The sequence below is a fragment of the Pristiophorus japonicus genome, unplaced genomic scaffold (genome assembly GCF_044704955.1).
Source record: "Pristiophorus japonicus isolate sPriJap1 unplaced genomic scaffold, sPriJap1.hap1 HAP1_SCAFFOLD_383, whole genome shotgun sequence".
Lineage (NCBI taxonomy): Eukaryota > Metazoa > Chordata > Chondrichthyes > Pristiophoridae > Pristiophorus > Pristiophorus japonicus.
The window spans coordinates 169873-189166 of NW_027253685.1; the positions used below are offsets into that span (position 1 = coordinate 169873).

At 51.6% G+C, this 19294-nt stretch overlaps 1 protein-coding gene across 1 annotated transcript in view; it reads left to right on the top strand.

Annotated features, from left to right (window-relative positions):
- The first annotated feature begins 10516 nt into the window (after nucleotides 1-10516).
- LOC139250506 (zinc finger protein DPF3-like) overlaps nucleotides 10517-19294 on the top strand; it is a 214377-nt gene continuing 205599 nt past the window's right edge. Inside the window, exon 1 of the mRNA XM_070872883.1 lies at nucleotides 10517-10928. Coding sequence (XP_070728984.1) covers nucleotides 10517-10928 — 412 coding nt within the window. The remainder of the gene's footprint in view (nucleotides 10929-19294) is intronic.

Sequence of the window (19294 nt, forward strand, 5' to 3'; positions counted from 1 at the left end):
CACCGGAACAATTGGACTGGTCCACTCGTTGAACTCGATTGGTGATATGATTCCCTCGCATTGAAGTCTGTCCAGTTCGATCTCGACTTTCTCCCTCATCATATATGGAACCGCTCGAGCCTTGTGATGAACGGGCCGTGCATCAAGGACTAGATGGATCTATACTTTGCCGCCTGTGTGCAGGCTGGCAGAGTCGTTAGCTGGTGGCTACTTAAAGGGATGATGAAGTGCTTCCCTCGGAGGTCACAGTCAGTGCAATATTTACACACAGCACGGTGTGTGAGCTTCCGAGTTTGCAGCAGCAGACAGACATAACAATGCAGGTTGAGAAAAAGTTATTTGTAAAACTTTAATGGGGACATTACATGTTCGCCAGCGTCGCATTCTACATGCTCTCGCAAGGCGTCGTGAAGAGAGAAGGGCTGTTGGCCATGTTGGCAGCTGAAGGAGGAGAGCCCCTAGACATTGGGGCAGGAGGCCATACCCCCCATGGCTTTACCAGCGGCAATGCTCATATCTGGACCTGTCTGAAGAGCAGTGTGGCAGAAGGCTGCACTTCCGAAAGGAGATCGTTACATAAGCCATCTCCTCCAGGAAGACCCGCAACCTCACATCGGCACCAGGACTGCGCTGCCTGTCACAGGGAAGATCATGGTGGCACTCACCTTCTATGCCTCTGGCTCCTTCCAGGCTGCATCAGGGGACATATACACCATCTCATAATTCGTAGTACATCGCTGCATCCGCGACGTCACACAGGTGCTCTACACACACAGAATGGACTTCATTACCTTCCCAATGACCAGGGAGAAACAGGATGAGTGCGCATGTGGGTTTGCCGGGATAGCTAGCTTCCTGAGGGTGCAAGGAGCAATTGACTGCTTGCACGTGGCATTGCCAGCACCATTCCAGAAACAGAAACCACTCCCTAAACGTGCAGCTTGTGTGCGACACACACAGCGCATCAATGCAGTCAATGCTCGCTATTCTGGAAGTGCACATGATGTGTTTACCTGCGAGAGAGCACTGTGCCTCGACTATTTCAGCCACCATGGCAAGGCCGAGGCTGGCTGCTCAGGGACAAGAGGAACAGCCTGACCACCTGGCTAATGACCCCACTCCACAACCCCACCACAGAGCCGGAGGAACGCTACACTGAGAGCCATACCGCCACCTGCAACATCATCGAGCAGACAGTAGGGCTCCTGAAGCTGCGTTTGCGATGCCTGGACTGCCTTGGAGACAGCCTGCAACACACTCCTCACCAGGTCTCTATATTCATTGTGGTGTGCTGCAGGCTGCACAACTTAGCCATCGTGAGGGCCCAAGCCTTGCCAGTGGGGATCGCAGGCCCATCTCAGGAGGGGGAAGACGAGGGGGGGGAGGGGGAGGAGGAAGAGGTGGAGGACGAGGGGGAGGGGAGGAGGAGGGGAGGGAGAGGGGGAGGAGGAGGAGGAGGGGGAGGGGGAATGGGAGGGGAAGGAGGAGGACGAGAGGGAGGGGAGGAGGAGGGGAGGGGGAGGGGGAGGAGGAGGGGGAGGAGGAGGGGAGGGGAGGAGGAGGGGGAAGGAGAGGAGGAGGATTTTGAGGGGGAGGAGGAGGACGACGATGAGGGGGAGGAGGAGGAGGAGGATGATGAGGGGGAGGAGGAGGGGGAGGGGAGCAGGGTGAGGGGGAGGGGGGAGGAGGAGGATGATGAGCGGGAGGAGGAGGACGACGATGATGGGGAGGAGGAGGAGGAGGAGGATGATGAGGGGAGGAGGAGGGGGAGGGGAGGAGGGGTGAGGGGGAGGAGGGGAGGGGGAGGGAGGAGGAGGAGGATGATGAGCGGGAGGAGAGGAGGACGATGAGGGGGAGGAGGAGGAGGATGATGAGGGGGAGCAGGATGATGAGGGGGAGGAGGACGATGAGGGGTAGGAGGATGATGAAGAGGAGGATGATGACGGGGAGGTGGAGGAAAATGAGGGGGAGGGGGAGGAGGAGGACAACGAGGGGAGGGGGAGGAGGAGGACGATAAGGGGGAGGAGGACAATGAGGGGGAGGAGGACAATGAGGGAAAGGAGGATGAGGATGATGAGGGGGAGGAGGACGATGAGGGGGAGGAGGAGGAGGATGATGAGAGAAAGGAGGAGGAGGGGGAGGAGGACGATGAGGGGGAGGAGGAGGAGGACGATGAGGTAAAGGAGGAGGAGGGGAGGAGGACGATGAGGGGAAGGAGGAGGAGGAGGGTGAAGAGGGTCAGGAGTCTTGCGACACCCCGAATCTCCAGCAAGACGATGAGGACCAGCGGCAGCCACGGAGGAGGCAGCAACCAATACTGGCGATGGCAAGGCTATTCAGCGGCAGCTCATAATGGAGCACTTCGCTTGAATGGAGTGTGCTGAGGGATGAGCTAACAATGAGTGTGTATCGAGGTACAATACTGCCAGCTCTCTGTCAAAATTCAACAGTCAGTCACACACCAGAGGCTGAAGGAAACGGTCAGCATAGCATTGCTTTGCAAACATCCCTTAAACAACCACAAAAACCCTCATAAAACACAATGGGGTGCCTGCCCCTTCAAATAATACAACAAACAAGCATCAGGCCTGTTGTGTATCTGTAAAGCATGCACTCCCATGTTCCGCCACCAGGGAGCTCATCCACTGAAGTCCCAAGGGATCCCATCAACCCTTGGGAGCACTGTATCTAAGGCGGCCCCTAAGGCCTGTTCCTCACTCTGGAGTGTCTTAATAAAGACTGAGGTCACTGTTACTTTAATCTCCCTGTGTGCAGCCTCATGTTAGGAACACAATAACTGGCGACGAGAATATGAATCCAACGCAAAGATGCAGCAAACTGTGGGCATCCTGAAGAAGTTCTCGGAGGGTGAGGACTGGGAAGCCTATGTCGAACGGCTAGACCAGTACTTTGTAGCCAACGAGCTGGATGGAGAAGGAAGCGCTGCAAAAAGGAGAGCGGTCCTCCTCACGGTCTGCGGGGCACCGACCTACAGCCTCATGAAGAATCTTCTGGCTCCGGTGAAACCCACAGATAAGTCGTATGAGGAGCTGTGTACACTGGTTCAGGAGCAGCATAACCCGAGGCAGAGCGTACTGATGGCGAGGTATCGGTTCTACACGTGCCAGCGATCTGAAGTTCAGGAAGTAGTGAGCTACATCACCGAGCTAAGGCGACTTGCAGGACAATGTGAGTTTGATGGCTACCTGGAGCAAATGCTCAGAGACTTTTTTCTACTGGGCATTAGCCACGAGACCATCCTACGAAAACTTTTGACTGCAGAGACACCGAGCCTCAGTAAGGCCATTGCGATAGCACAGGCGTTTATGTCCACCAGTGATAACACCTAACAAATCTCTCAGCACACAAGTGCTAGCAATGTTCATAAATTAACTGGAACTGTGTTTGCGAGCAGAACTGTACAGGGCAGAAACCACGAGTCTGCAACTGCCAGCAGGCCTAAGGTGACCCAGATGACTCAGGCAATTCACACCTTGTTGCCATTGTGGAGGCTTCCATTCAGCCTATTCATGCCGCTTCAAAAGGTATGTTTGCAAGAGCTGTGGAACAATGGGGCACCTCCAACGAGCTTGCAGATGAGCTGCTAACCACCACGTGACAGAGGAAGATCGGTCCATAGTAGATCAAAGCAATTTCGAGCCTCAGAGAGAGGAGGCAGATGCTGAAGTACACGGGGTGCACACATTTTCGATGAAACGTCCACCGATAATGCTAAACGTAAAATTGAATGGCTTAACCATAGCCATGGAACTGGACACTGGCGATAGCAAATCCATCATGAGTAAAAAGATGTTTGAGAGACAACAAAGCATTCAGACCAGCCCTGAGCCCGATCCACACAAAACTGAGACCGTACACCAAAGAGCTTATCACTGTCCTGGGCAGCGCCATGGTCAAGGTCACCTACGAGGGCACGGTGCATGAACTGCCGCTCTGGATTGTCCCGGGCGATGACCCCACACTGTTTGGAAGGAGCTGGCTGAGCAAAATCCGCTGGAACTGGGATGACATCCGAGCGCTATCACGTATCGATGAGGCCTCATGTACCCAGGTTCTTAACAAATTTCTTTCCCTTTTTGAGCCAGGCATTGGAAACTTTTCTGGGACGAAGATGCGGATCCGCTTGGTCCCAGAGGCACGACCCATTCACCACAAGGCACGAGCGGTACCTCACATGATGAGGGAGAGAGTGGTAATCGAGCTGGACAGGCTGCAACGCGAGGGCATCATCTTCCCAGTGGAATTCAGCGAGTGGGACAGCCCGATTGTTCCAGTACTCAAAAGTGATGGCATGGTCAGGATTTGCACCATTATTAATTATTAATCGTTTCTCGCTACAGGGCCAATACCCACTACCTAAGGCAGACGACCTATTTGCGATGCTGGCAAGAGGCAAGACGTTCACCAAGCTCGACCTGACTTCAGCCTATATGACGCAGGAGCTGGAGGAGTCTTCGAAGGGCCTCACCTGCATCAACACGCGCAAGTACAACAGATGCCCATTTGGAATTCGGTCGGCTACAGCGATCTTCCAGAGAAACATGGAGAGCCTACTCAAGTTGGTACCACACACGGTGGTCTTTCAGGACAACATATTGGTCATGGGTCGGGACACCGCCGAGTACCTACAAAACCTGGAGGAGGTCCTCCAGCGACTGGATCACTTAGGGCTGCGGCTGAAGAGGTCGAAATGCGTCTTCATGGCAACAGAAGTGGAGTTTTGGGAAGAAAGATCACGGCAGGCAGCATTCGACCCACAGACGCCAAGACAGAGGCTATCAGGAATGCGCCCAGGCCACAGAACGTCACAGAGCTACGGTCATTCCTGGGACTCCTCAACTATTTTGGTGACTTCCTACCGGGGTTAAGCACCCTTTTAGAGCCCCTACATGTGTTATTGCACAAGGGTGAGAACTGGGTTTGGGGAAAAAGCCAAGTAATTGCTTTTGAGAAAGCCAGAAACATTTTATGCTCCAACAAGCTGCTTGTATTGTATAACCGTGTAAGAGACTTGTGCTAGCATGTGATGCGTCGTCGTATGGAGTCGGGTGTGTATTACAACAAGCTAACGTTGCGGGGAAGTTGCAACCTGTCGCCTATGCTTTCAGGAGCTTGTCTAAGGCCGAGAGGGCCTACAGCATGATTGAGAAAGAGGCATTAGCGTGTGTGTTCGGGGTAAAGAAAATGCAACAGTGCCTGCTTGGCCTCAAATTTGAGCTGGAAACCGATTACAAGCCCCTCACATCCCTGTTCGCTGAAAACAAGGGGATAAATACTAATGCCTCAGCCCGCATACAAAGGTGGGCACTCGCGCTATCAGGGTATAACTATACTATCCGCCACAGGCCAGGCACCAAGAACTGTGCGGATGCTCTCAGTCAGCTACCATTGCCCACCATGGGGTGGAAATGGCGCAGCCTGCAAACTTGTTGATGGTGGCGCAGCCCGCAGACTTGTTGATGGTCATGGAAGCGTTTGAAAATGATAAATCACCTGTCATGGCTCTCCAGATTAGGACTTGGACCAGCCAAGATCCTCTGCTGTCCCAAGTAAAAAACTGTGTACTGCATGGGAGCTGGGCCAGCATCCCCGTTGAAATGCAAGAGCTAATCAAGCCGTTCCAGCGGCGAAAGGACGAGCTGTCCATTCAGGCAGACTGCCTGTTGTGGGGTAACCGTGTAGTGCTACCCAAAAACGGCAGGGAGTCATTCATCTCGGATCTCGACAGCACACACACGGTTTAGTAATGATGAAAGAGATAGCCAGATCCCACGTGTGGTGGCCCGGTATCGACTCTGACTTAGAGTCCTGTGTACGGCAATGTAGCGTATGTGCTCAGTTGGGCAACATGCCCAGAGAGGCACCACTAAGTTTGTGGTCCTGGCCCTCCAGACCATGGTCGAGGATCCATGTAGACTATGCAGGCCCGTTTCTTGGTAACATTTTTCTGGTGGTGGTGGATGCTTTTTCAAAATGGATTGAATGTGAAATAATGTTGGGAAGCACTGCCACCACTACCATTCAAAGCCTGAGGACCATGTTTGCCACCCACAGCCTGCCTGACATACTGTTTCACCAGTGCCGAATTTAAAGAATTCATGACCCGCAATGGGATCAAACATGTCACCTCAGCCCCATTTAAATGGGCAGGCAGAGCGAGCAGTACAAACCATCAAACAGAGTCTTAAACGAGTCGCAGAAGGCTCACTCCAAATCCGCCTGTCCCGAGTACTGCTCAGCTACCGCACGAAACCCCACTCACTTACAGGGGTGCCCCCGGCTGAGCTACTCATGAAAAGGACTTAAAACCAGACTCTCGCTGGTTCACCCCAACCTGCATGATCAGGTAGAGAACAGGCAGCAGCAACAAAATGTAAACGATGGTCGCGCCACTGTGTCACGGGAAATTGATCTGAATGACCCTGTGTATGTGCTAACTATGGACATAGTCCCAAGTGGATCGCGGGCACGGTGATAGCTAAAGAAGGGAGTAGGGTGTTTGTAGTCAAACTAGACAATGGACAAATTTGCAGAAAGCACTTGGACCAAACGAGGCTGTGGTTCACAGACTGCCCTGAACAACCCATAGCAGACACCACCTTTTTTGAGCCCACAACACACACCCACAGGATCAACGACACCACGCCGGACCAGGAAATCGAACCCATCACGCCCAACAGCCCAGCAAGGCCAGGCTCACCCAGCAGCCCTGCAGGGCCAACAACACGCCAGCCCAGCGAGGGCACAGCCAACACACCAGAACAGACATTTGGACTGAGGCAGTCCACCAGAGAAAAAAAGGCTCCCGACCGCCTCACCTTGTAAATAGTTTTCACTTTGACTTTGTGGGGGAGTGATGTTGTGTATCTGCAAAGCATGCACTCCCATGTTCCGCCATCAGGGAGCGCATCCCTGAAGTCTGAAGGAATCCCAGCATCCCTTGGGAGCACTATATATAAGCCTGTTAATTACTCTGGAGTGTCTTATTAAAGAATGTTACTTTAACCTCACTGTGTGCAGTCTCATCTGTGTTAGGAACACAATAAGGCCACGGACATATCCTTCCAAACCCAGCCCCTCACATACAACAAAATGGAGTTCCGCCCCTTCAAATTAACAACATTAGAGTAACAAGCACCATGATGTAAATTGGACCCATGAGCACACCTTCAATTAGTATGTTTTGTGTAGGCATTTGCCACCCCACTGCCACACCCTTCTCCCTCACCTACTGCTCCTCCTCAATGCTTCCTCAGAGCCTGCAGCATGGCTGCTGGAGGGCTGTTGTGGGTCTGAGGAATGCAGGTCAGATGGCCTTGGAGGATGCCCTGGACCAGCTGTGGCCATGGAGGGCATGACAACTGACTGCAACCCCTCAGGATCAGCTGCAGCAGTGTGGGATGGCTGGGGTGCAGGCCATGGTGGGTGCAATGACAGATTGGCAGTGGCGGGAGCTGGAATGCTGTCGTTGTGAGGAAGGACAGCACCTTCAATTTCCAGCAGCACACTGCCACTCATCTGGGGCGGTGCCAGGGCATCAGGAGCAATGTGTGCTCCCACAGACTGCTGAACTGCGGCGGCACTGTCTGTTCACGGTCATATTGTGGGGAAGACAGAGGATAGTGGCAGACACAGCTTCCATGGAAGCACTCAGAGACTGAATAGATGAAGAAGGGAGCTCAGAAAATACTGCAGTCTAAGAGTGAGACGATGTAGTCTGAGAGTAAGACGATGCAGTCTGAGAGTGAGACGATGCAATCTGAGAGTGAGACGATGCAGACTGAGACTGAGACATCGCAGACTGAGAGTGAGACGCTGCAGTATTAGAATGAGACAATGCAGTCTGAGAGTGAGATGATGCAGTCTGCGAGTGAGACGATGCAGTCTGAGAGTGAGAGACTACAGTCTGAGAGTGAGACGATGCAGTCTGAGAGTGAGACGATGTAGTCTGAGAGCGAGACGATGCAGTCTGAGAGTGAGACGATGCAGTCTGAGAGTGAGACGATGTAGTCTGAGAGCGAGACGATGCAGTCTGAGAGTGAGACGATGCAGTCTGAGAGTGAGACGATGCAGTCTGAGAGTGATACAATGCAGTCTGAGAGTGAGACGATGCAGTCTGAGAGTGAGACGATGCAATCTGAGAGTGTGACAATGCAGTCTGAGACTGAGACGATGCAGTCTGAGACTGAGAAGTTGCAGTCTGAGAGTGAGACGATGCAGACTGAGACTGAGACATCGCAGACTGAGAGTGAGACGCTGCAGTATTAGAATGAGACAATGCAGTCTGAGAGTGAGATGATGCAGTCTGAGAGTGAGACGATGCAGTCTGAGAGAGAGAGACTACAGTCTGAGAGTGAGACGATGCAGTCTGAGAGTGAGACGATGTAGTCTGAGAGTGAGACGATGCAGTCTGAGAGTGAGACGATGCAGTCTGAGAGTGTTACAATGCAGTCTGAGAGTGAGACGATGCAGTCTGAGAGTGAGATGATGCAGTCTGAGAGTGAGACGCTGCAGTCTGAGATTGAGTCGATGCAGTCTGAGAGTGAGACGATGCAGTCTGAGAGTGAGACGATGTAGTCTGAGACTGAGAAGTTGCAGTCTGAGAGTGAGACGATGCAGACTGAGACTGAGACATCGCAGACTGAGAGTGAGACGCTGCAGTATTAGAATGAGACAATGCAGTCTGAGAGTGAGACGATGCAGTCTGAGAGTGAGAGACTACAGTCTGAGAGTGACACGATGCAGTCTGAGAGTGAGATGATGCAGTCTGAGAGTGAGACGATGCAGTCTGAGAGTGATACAATGCAGTCTGAGAGTGAGACGATGCAGTCTGAGAGTGAGATGATGCAGTCTGAGAGTGAGACGCTGCAGTCTGAGATTGAGACGATGCAGTCTGAGAGTGAGACGATGCAGTCTGAGAGTGAGACGATACAATCTGAGAGTGAGACGCTGCAGTCTGTGAGTGAGAAGATGCAGTCTGAGAGTGAGATGATGCAGTCTGAGAGTGAGACGATGCAGTCTGAGAGTGAGACGATGCAGTTTGAGAGTGAGATGCTGCAGTCTGAGAGTGAGACGATGCAGTCTGAGAGTGAGACACTGCAGTCTGAGAGTGAGAAGATGCAGTCTGAGACTGAGACGATGCAGTCTGAGAGTGAGATGATGCAGTCTGAGAGTGAGACGCTGCAGTCTGAGAGTGAGACGATGCAGTCTGAGAGTGAGACGCTGCAGTCTGAGATTGAGATGATGCAGTCTGAGAGTGAAACGATGCAGTCTGAGAGTGAGACGCCACATTCTGAGAGTGAGACGATGCAGTCTGAGAGTGAGACGATGAAGTCTGAGAGTGAGACGATGCAGTCAGAGAGTGAGATGCTGCCGTCTGAGATTGAGACGATGCAGTCTGAGAGTGAGATGATGCAGTCTGAGAGTGAGATAATGCAGTCTGAGAGTGAGACGATGCAGTCTGAGAGTGAGACAATGCAGTCTGAGAGTGAGACAATGCAGACTGAGAGTGAGACACTGCAGTCTGAGAGTGAGCCGCCATAGTCCGAGCGTGAGATGATGCAGTCTGAGAGTGAGACACTGCAGTCAGAGAGTGATACACTGCAGTCTGAGAGTGAGACGATGCAGTCTGAGAGTGAGACACTGCAGTCTGAGAGTGAGACGAAACAGTCTGAGAGTGAGACGATGCAGTCTGAGAGTGGGATGATGCAGTCTGAGAGGGAGATGATGCAGTCTGAGAGTGAGACGATGCAGTCTGAGAGTGAGATGTCGCAGTCTGAGAGTGAGACGATGCAGTCTGAGAGTGACACAATGCAGTCTGAGAGTAAGACGATGCAGTCTGAGAGTGAGACAATGCAGTCAGAAAGTGAGATGATGCAGTCTGAGAGTGAGACGCTGCAGTCTGAGAGTGAGACGTCGCAGTCTGAGAGTGAGACGATGCAGTCTGAGAGTGACACGATGCAGTCAGAGAGTGAGATGATGCAGTCTGAGAGTGAGATGCCGCAGTCTGACAAGGCAGTCTGAGATTGAGACGATGCAGTCTGAGAGTGAGACGATGCAGTCTGAGAGCGAGATGATGCAGTCTGAAAGTGAGACAATGCAGTCTGAGAGTGAGACGATGCAGTCTGATAGTGAGACGATGCAGTCAGAGAGTGAGATGATGCAGTCTGAGAGTGAGACGATACAGTCTGAGAGTGAGACGATGCAGTCTGATAGTGAGACGATGCAGTCAGAGAGTGAGATGATGCAGTCTGAGAGTGAGACGATACAGTCTGAGAGTTAGACGATGCACTCTGAGAGTGAGATGATGCAGTCTGAGAGTGAGAAGATGGAGTCTCAGAGTGAGACACTGCATTCTGAGAGTGAGACGATGCAGTCTGTGACTGAGACGATGCAGTCTGAGAGTGAGATGGTATCGTCTGAGAGTGAGATGATGCAGTCTGAGAGTGAGACGATGCAGTCTGAGAGTGAGACGATGCAATCTGAGTGTGAGACGATGTCATCTGAGAGTGAGATGATGCAGTCTGAAAGTGAGATGATGCAGTCTGAGAGTGAGACGCTGCAGTCTGAGAGTGAGACATCACAGTTTGAGAGTGAGACGATGCAGTCTGAGAGCGAGTCGATGCGGTCTGAGAGTGAGACGATGTCGTCTGAGAGTGAGATGATGCAGTCTGAAAGTGAGACGATGCAGTCTGAGAGTGAGACGTTGCAGTCTGAGAGTGAGACATCACAGTTTGAGAGTGAGACGATGCAGTCTGAGAGCGAGTCGATGCGGTCTGAGAGTGAGACACTGCAGTCAGAGAGTGAGTCGATGCGGTCTGAGAGTGAGACGCTGCAGATTGAGAGTGAGAAGTCGCAGTCTGAGAGTGAGATGATGCAGTCTGAGAGTGAGACAATTCAGTCTGAGAGTGAGACGATGCAGTCTGAGAGTGAGACAATGCAATCTGAGAGTGAGCCGATGCAGGCTGAAAGTGAGACGATGCAGTCTGAGAGTGAGACGATGAAGTCTGAGAGTGAGACGATGCAGTCAGAGAGTGAGATGATGCAGTCTGAGAGTGAGATGCCGCAGTCTGACAAGGCAGTCTGAGATTGAGACGATGCAGTCTGAGAGCGAGATGATGCAGTCTGAAAGTGAGACAATGCAGTCTGAGAGTGAGACGATGCAGTCTGATAGTGAGACGATGCAGTCAGAGAGTGAGATGATGCAGTCTGAGAGTGAGACGATACAGTCTGAGAGTTAGACGATGCACTCTGAGAGTTAGACGATGCAGTCTGAGAGTGAGACGATGCAGTCAAAGAGTCAGATGATGCAGCCTGAGAGTGAGACGTTGCAGTCTGAGAGTGAGACGATGCAGTCGGAGAGTGAGACGATGCAATCTCAGAGTGAGACGATGTAATCTGAGAGTGAGACGATGCAGTCTGAGAGTGAGACGATGCAGTCTGAGAGCGAGATGATTCAGTCTGAGAGTGAGACGATGCAGTCTGAGAGTTAGACGATGCAGTCTGAGAGTGAGCCGATGCAGTCTGAAAGTGAGACAATGCAGTCTGAGAGTGAGACGATGCAGTCTGAGAGTGACACAATGCAGTCTGAGAGTAAGACGATGCAGTCTGAGAGTGAGACAATGCAGTCAGAAAGTGAGATGATGCAGTCTGAGAGTGAGACGCTGCAGTCTGAGAGTGAGACGTCGCAGTCTGAGAGTGAGACGATGCAGTCTGAGAGTGACACGATGCAGTCAGAGAGTGAGATGATGCAGTCTGAGAGTGAGATGCCGCAGTCTGACAAGGCAGTCTGAGATTGAGACGATGCAGTCTGAGAGTGAGACGATGCAGTCTGAGAGCGAGATGATGCAGTCTGAAAGTGAGACAATGCAGTCTGAGAGTGAGACGATGCAGTCTGATAGTGAGACGATGCAGTCAGAGAGTGAGATGATGCAGTCTGAGAGTGAGACGATACAGTCTGAGAGTGAGACGATGCAGTCTGATAGTGAGACGATGCAGTCAGAGAGTGAGATGATGCAGTCTGAGAGTGAGACGATACAGTCTGAGAGTTAGACGATGCACTCTGAGAGTGAGATGATGCAGTCTGAGAGTGAGAAGATGGAGTCTCAGAGTGAGACACTGCATTCTGAGAGTGAGACGATGCAGTCTGTGACTGAGACGATGCAGTCTGAGAGTGAGATGGTATCGTCTGAGAGTGAGATGATGCAGTCTGAGAGTGAGACGATGCAGTCTGAGAGTGAGACGATGCAATCTGAGTGTGAGACGATGTCATCTGAGAGTGAGATGATGCAGTCTGAAAGTGAGATGATGCAGTCTGAGAGTGAGACGCTGCAGTCTGAGAGTGAGACATCACAGTTTGAGAGTGAGACGATGCAGTCTGAGAGCGAGTCGATGCGGTCTGAGAGTGAGACGATGTCGTCTGAGAGTGAGATGATGCAGTCTGAAAGTGAGACGATGCAGTCTGAGAGTGAGACGTTGCAGTCTGAGAGTGAGACATCACAGTTTGAGAGTGAGACGATGCAGTCTGAGAGCGAGTCGATGCGGTCTGAGAGTGAGACACTGCAGTCAGAGAGTGAGTCGATGCGGTCTGAGAGTGAGACGCTGCAGATTGAGAGTGAGAAGTCGCAGTCTGAGAGTGAGATGATGCAGTCTGAGAGTGAGACAATTCAGTCTGAGAGTGAGACGATGCAGTCTGAGAGTGAGACAATGCAATCTGAGAGTGAGCCGATGCAGGCTGAAAGTGAGACGATGCAGTCTGAGAGTGAGACGATGAAGTCTGAGAGTGAGACGATGCAGTCAGAGAGTGAGATGATGCAGTCTGAGAGTGAGATGCCGCAGTCTGACAAGGCAGTCTGAGATTGAGACGATGCAGTCTGAGAGCGAGATGATGCAGTCTGAAAGTGAGACAATGCAGTCTGAGAGTGAGACGATGCAGTCTGATAGTGAGACGATGCAGTCAGAGAGTGAGATGATGCAGTCTGAGAGTGAGACGATACAGTCTGAGAGTTAGACGATGCACTCTGAGAGTTAGACGATGCAGTCTGAGAGTGAGACGATGCAGTCAAAGAGTCAGATGATGCAGCCTGAGAGTGAGACGTTGCAGTCTGAGAGTGAGACGATGCAGTCGGAGAGTGAGACGATGCAATCTCAGAGTGAGACGATGTAATCTGAGAGTGAGACGATGCAGTCTGAGAGTGAGACGATGCAGTCTGAGAGCGAGATGATTCAGTCTGAGAGTGAGACGATGCAGTCTGAGAGTTAGACGATGCAGTCTGAGAGTGAGCCGATGCAGTCTGAAAGTGAGACAATGCAGTCTGAGAGTGAGACGATGCAGTCTGATAGTGAGGCGATGCAGTCAGAGAGTGAGATGATGCAGTCTGAGAGTGAGACGATACAGTCTGAGAGTTAGACGATGCACTCTGAGAGTTAGACGATGCAGTCTGAGAGTGAGACGATGCAGTCAGAGAGTCAGATAATGCAGCCTGAGAGTGAGACGTTGCAGTCTGAGAGTGAGACGATGCAGTCTGAGAGTGAGACGATGCAATCTCAGAGTGAGACGATGTAATCTGAGAGTGAGACGATGCAGTCTGAGAGTGAGACGATGCAGTCTGAGAGAGAGATGATGCAATCTGAGAGTGAGGCGCTGCAGTCTGTGAGTGAGAAGATGCAGTCTGAGAGTGAGACGATGCAGTCTGAGAGTGAGACGATGCAGTCTGAGAGTGAGACGATGCAGTCTGAGAGTGAGATGCTGCAGTCTGAGAGTGAGACGATGCAGTCTGAGAGTGAGACCCTGCAGTCTAAGAATGAGAAGATGCAGTCTGAGAGTGAGACGATGCAGTCTGAGAGTGAGATGCTGCAGTCTGAGAGTGAGACGATGCAGTCTGAGAGTGAGACACTGCAGTCTGAGATTGAGACGATGCAGTCTGAGAGTGAGATGATGCAGTCTGAGAGTGAGGTGCCGCAGTCTGAGAGTGAGACGATGCAGTCTGAGAGTGAGACGATGCAGTCTGAGAGTGAGACGATGCAGTCTGAGAGTGAGACACTGCAGTCTGAGAGTGAGACGATGCAGTCTGAGAGTGAGACGATGCAGTCTGAGAGTGAGATGATGCAGTCTGAAAGTGAGACGATGCAGTCTGAGAGTGAGGCGATGCAGTCTGAGAGTGAGACGATGCAGTCAGAGAGTGAGATGATGCAGTCTGAGAGTGAAATGCCGCAGTCTGAGAGTGGGACGATGCAGTCTGAGAGTGAGAGGATGCAGTCTGAGAGTGAGCAGACGGCGTCTGAGAGTGAGACATCACAGTCTGAGAGCGAGATGATGCAGTCTGAGAGTGAGACACCGCAGTCTGAGTGTGGGACGATGCAGTCTGAGAGGGAGACGATGCAGTCTGAGAGTGAGACGATGCAGTCTGAGAGTGAGACGATGCAGTCTGAGAGTGAGACGAAACAGTCTGAGAGTGAGACGATGCAGTCTGAGAGTGAGACGATGCAGTCTGAGAGTGAGATGTCGCAGTCTGAGAGTGAGACGATGCAGTCTGAGAGTGAGACAATGCAGTCTGAGAGTAAGACGATGCAGTCTGAGAGTGAGACAATGCAGTCAGAAAGTGAGATGATGCAGTCTGAGAGTGAGACGCTGCAGTCTGAGAGTGAGACGTTGCAGTCTGAGAGTGAGACGATGCAGTCTGAGAGTGAGATGATGCAGTCTGAGAGTGAGAAGATGGAGTCTCAGAGTGAGACACTGCATTCTGAGAGTGAGACGATACAGTCTGTGACTGAGACGATGCAGTCTGAGAGTGAGATGGTATCGTCTGAGAGTGAGATGATGCAGTCTGAGAGTGAGACAATGCAGTCTGAGAGTGAGACAATGCAGTCTGAGAGTGAGACGATGCAGTCTGATAGTGAGACGATGCAGTCAGAGAGTGAGATGATGCAGTCTGAGAGTGAGACGATACAGTCTGAGAGTTAGACGATGCACTCTGAGAGTTAGACGATGCAGTCTGAGAGTGAGATGCCGCAGTCTGACAAGGCAGTCTGAGATTGAGACATCACAGTTTGAGAGTGAGACGATGCAGTCTGAGAGCGAGTCGATGCGGTCTGAGAGTGAGACGATGTCGTCTGAGAGTGAGATGATGCAGTCTGAAAGTGAGACGATGCAGTCTGAGAGTGAGACGTTGCAGTCTGAGAGTGAGACATCACAGTTTGAGAGTGAGCCGATGCAGTCTGAGAGCGAGTCGATGCGGTCTGAGAGTGAGACACTGCAGTCAGAGAGTGAGTCGATGCGGTCTGAGAGTGAGACGCTGCAGATTGAGAGTGAGAAGTCGCAGTCTGAGAGTGAGATGATGCAGTCTGAGAGTGAGACAATTCAGTCTGAGAGTGAGACGATGCAGTCTGAGAGTGAGACGATGAAGTCTGAGAGTGAGACGATGCAGTCAGAGAGTGAGATGATGCAGTCTGAGAGTGAGATGCCGCAGTCTGACAAGGCAGTCTGAGATTGAGACGATGCAGTCTGAGAGTGAGACGATGCAGTCTGAGAGCGAGATGATGCAGTCTGAAAGTGAGACAATGCAGTCTGAGAGTGAGACAATGCAGTCTGATAGTGAGACGATGCAGTCAGAGAGTGAGATGATGCAGTCTGAGAGTGAGACGATACAGTCTGAGAGTTAGACGATGCACTCTGAGAGTTAGACGATGCAGTCTGAGAGTGAGACGATGCAGTCAGAGAGTCAGATGATGCAGCCTGAGAGTGAGACGTTGCAGTCTGAGAGTGAGACGATGCAGTCTGAGAGTGAGACGATGCAATCTCAGAGTGAGACGATGTAATCTGAGAGTGAGACGATGCAGTCTGAGAGTGAGACGATGCAGTCTGAGAGCGAGATGATTCAGTCTGAGAGTGAGACGATGCAGTCTGAGAGTTAGACGATGCAGTCTGTGAGTGAGCCGATGCAGTCTGAAAGTGAGACAATGCAGTCTGAGAGTGAGACGATGCAGTCTGATAGTGAGGCGATGCAGTCAGAGAGTGAGATGATGCAGTCTGAGAGTGAGATGCTGCAGTCTGAGAGTGAGACGATGCAGTCTGAGAGTGAGACACTGCAGTCTAAGAGTGAGAAGATGCAGTCTGAGAGTGAGACGATGCAGTCTGAGAGTGAGATGCTGCAGTCTGAGAGTGAGACAATGCAGTCTGAGAGTGAGACACTGCAGTCTGAGATTGAGACGATGCAGTCTGAGAGTGAGATGATGCAGTCTGAGAGTGAGGTGCCGCAGTCTGAGAGTGAGACGATGCAGTCTGAGAGTGAGACGATGCAGTCTGAGAGTGAGATGCTGCAGTCTGAGAGTGAGACACTGCAGTCTGAGAGTGAGGCGATGCAGTCTGAGAGTGAGAAGATGCAGTCTGAGAGTGAGACGATGCAGTCTGAGAGTGAGATGCTGCAGTCTGAGAGTGAGACAATGCAGTCTGAGAGTGAGACACTGCAGTCTGAGATTGAGACGATGCAGTCTGAGAGTGAGATGATGCAGTCTGAGAGTGAGGTGCCGCAGTCTGAGAGTGAGACGATGCAGTCTGAGAGTGAGACGATGCAGTCTGAGAGTGAGACGATGCAGTCTGAGAGTGAGACACTGCAGTCTGAGAGTGAGGCGATGCAGTCTGAGAGTGAGACGATGCAGTCTGAGAGTGAGATGATGCAGTCTGAAAGTGAGACGATGCAGTCTGAGAGTGAGGCGATGCAGTCTGAGAGTGAGACGATGCAGTCAGAGAGTGAGATGATGCAGTCTGAGAGTGAGAGGATGCAGTCTGAGAGTGAGCAGACGGCGTCTGAGAGTGAGACATCGCAGTCTGAGAGCGAGATGATGCAGTCTGAGAGTGAGACACCGCAGTCTGAGTGTGGGACGATGCAGTCTGAGAGGGAGACGATGCAGTCTGAGAGTGAGACGATGCAGTCTGAGAGTGAGACGATGCAGTCTGAGAGTGAGACGAAACAGTCTGAGAGTGAGACGATGCAGTCTGAGAGTGAGACGATGCAGTCTGAGAGTGAGACGATGCAGTCTGAGAGTGAGATGCTGCCGTCTGAGATTGAGACGATGCAGTCTGATAGTGAGATGATGCAGTCTGAGAGTGAGATAATGCAGTCTGAGAGTGAGACGATGCAGTCTGAGAGTGAGACAATGCAGTCTGAGAGTGAGACAATGCAGACTGAGAGTGAGACACTGCAGTCTGAGAGTGAGCCGCCATAGTCCGAGCGTGAGATGATGCAGTCTGAGAGTGAGACACTGCAGTCAGAGAGTGATACACTGCAGTCTGAGAGTGAGACGATGCAGTCTGAGAGTGAGACACTGCAGTCTGAGAGTGAGACGAAACAGTCTGAGAGTGAGACGATGCAGTCTGAGAGTGGGATGATGCAGTCTGAGAGGGAGATGATGCAGTCTGAGAGTGAGACGATGCAGTCTGAGAGTGAGATGTCGCAGTCTGAGAGTGAGACGATGCAGTCTGAGAGTGACACAATGCAGTCTGAGAGTAAGACGATGCAGTCTGAGAGTGAGACAATGCAGTCAGAAAGTGAGATGATGCAGTCTGAGAGTGAGACGCTGCAGTCTGAGAGTGAGACGTCGCAGTCTGAGAGTGAGACGATGCAGTCTGAGAGTGACACGATGCAGTCAGAGAGTGAGATGATGCAGTCTGAGAGTGAGATGCCGCAGTCTGACAAGGCAGTCTGAGATTGAGACGATGCAGTCTGAGAGTGAGACGATGCAGTCTGAGAGCGAGATGATGCAGTCTGAAAGTGAGACAATGCAGTCTGAGAGTGAGACGATGCAGTCTGATAGTGAGACGATGCAGTCAGAGAGTGAGATGATGCAGTCTGAGAGTGAGACGATACAGTCTGAGAGTGAGACGATGCAGTCTGATAGTGAGACGATGCAGTCAGAGAGTGAGATGATGCAGTCTGAGAGTGAGACGATACAGTCTGAGAGTTAGACGATGCACTCTGAGAGTGAGATGATGCAGTCTGAGAGTGAGAAGATGGAGTCTCAGAGTGAGACACTGCATTCTGAGAGTGAGACGATGCAGTCTGTGACTGAGACGATGCAGTCTGAGAGCGAGATGATTCAGTCTGAGAGTTAGACGATGCAGTCTGAGAGTGAGCCGATGCAGTCTGAAAGTGAGACAATGCAGTCTGAGAGTGAGACGATGCAGTCTGATAGTGAGACGATGCAGTCAGAGAGTGAGATGATGCAGTCTGAGAGTGAGACGATACAGTCTGAGAGTTAGAAGATGCACTCTGAGAGTGAGATGATGTAGTCTGAGAGTGAGAAGATGGAGTCTCAGAGTGAGACACTGCATTCTGAGAGTGAGACGATGCAGTCTGTGACTGAGACGATGCAGTCTGAGAGTGAGATGGTATCGTCTGAGAGTGAGATGATGCAGTCTGAGAGTGAGACGATGCAGTCTGAGAGTGAGACGATGCAATCTGAGTGTGAGACGATGTCATCTGAGAGTGAGATGATGCAGTCTGAAAGTGAGATGATGCAGTCTGAGAGTGAGACGCTGCAGTCTGAGAGTGAGACATCACAGTTTGAGAGTGAGACGATGCAGTCTGAGAGCGAGTCGATGCGGTCTGAGAGTGAGACGATGTCGTCTGAGAGTGAGATGATGCAGTCTGAAAGTGAGACGATGCAGTCTGAGAGTGAGACGTTGCAGTCTGAGAGTGAGACATCACAGTTTGAGAGTGAGACGATGCAGTCTGAGAGCGAGTCGATGCGGTCTGAGAGTGAGACACTGCAGTCAGAGAGTGAGTCGATGCGGTCTGAGAGTGAGACGCTGCAGATTGAGAGTGAGAAGTCGCAGTCTGAGAGTGAGATGATGCAGTCTGAGAGTGAGACAATTCAGTCTGAGAGTGAGATGATGCAGTCTGAGAGTGAGACAATGCAATCTGAGAGTGAGCCGATGCAGGCTGAAAGTGAGACGATGCAGTCTGAGAGTGAGACGATGAAGTCTGAGAGTGAGACGATGCAGTCAGAGAGTGAGATGATGCAGTCTGAGAGTGAGATGCCGCAGTCTGACAAGGCAGTCTGAGATTGAGACGATGCAGTCTGAGAGTGAGACGATGCAGTCTGAGAGCGAGATGATGCAGTCTGAAAGTGAGACAATGCAGTCTGAGAGTGAGACGTTGCAGTCTGATAGTGAGACGATGCAGTCAGAGAGTGAGATGATGCAGTCTGAGAGTGAGACGATACAGTCTGAGAGTTAGACGATGCACTCTGAGAGTTAGACGATGCAGTCTGAGAG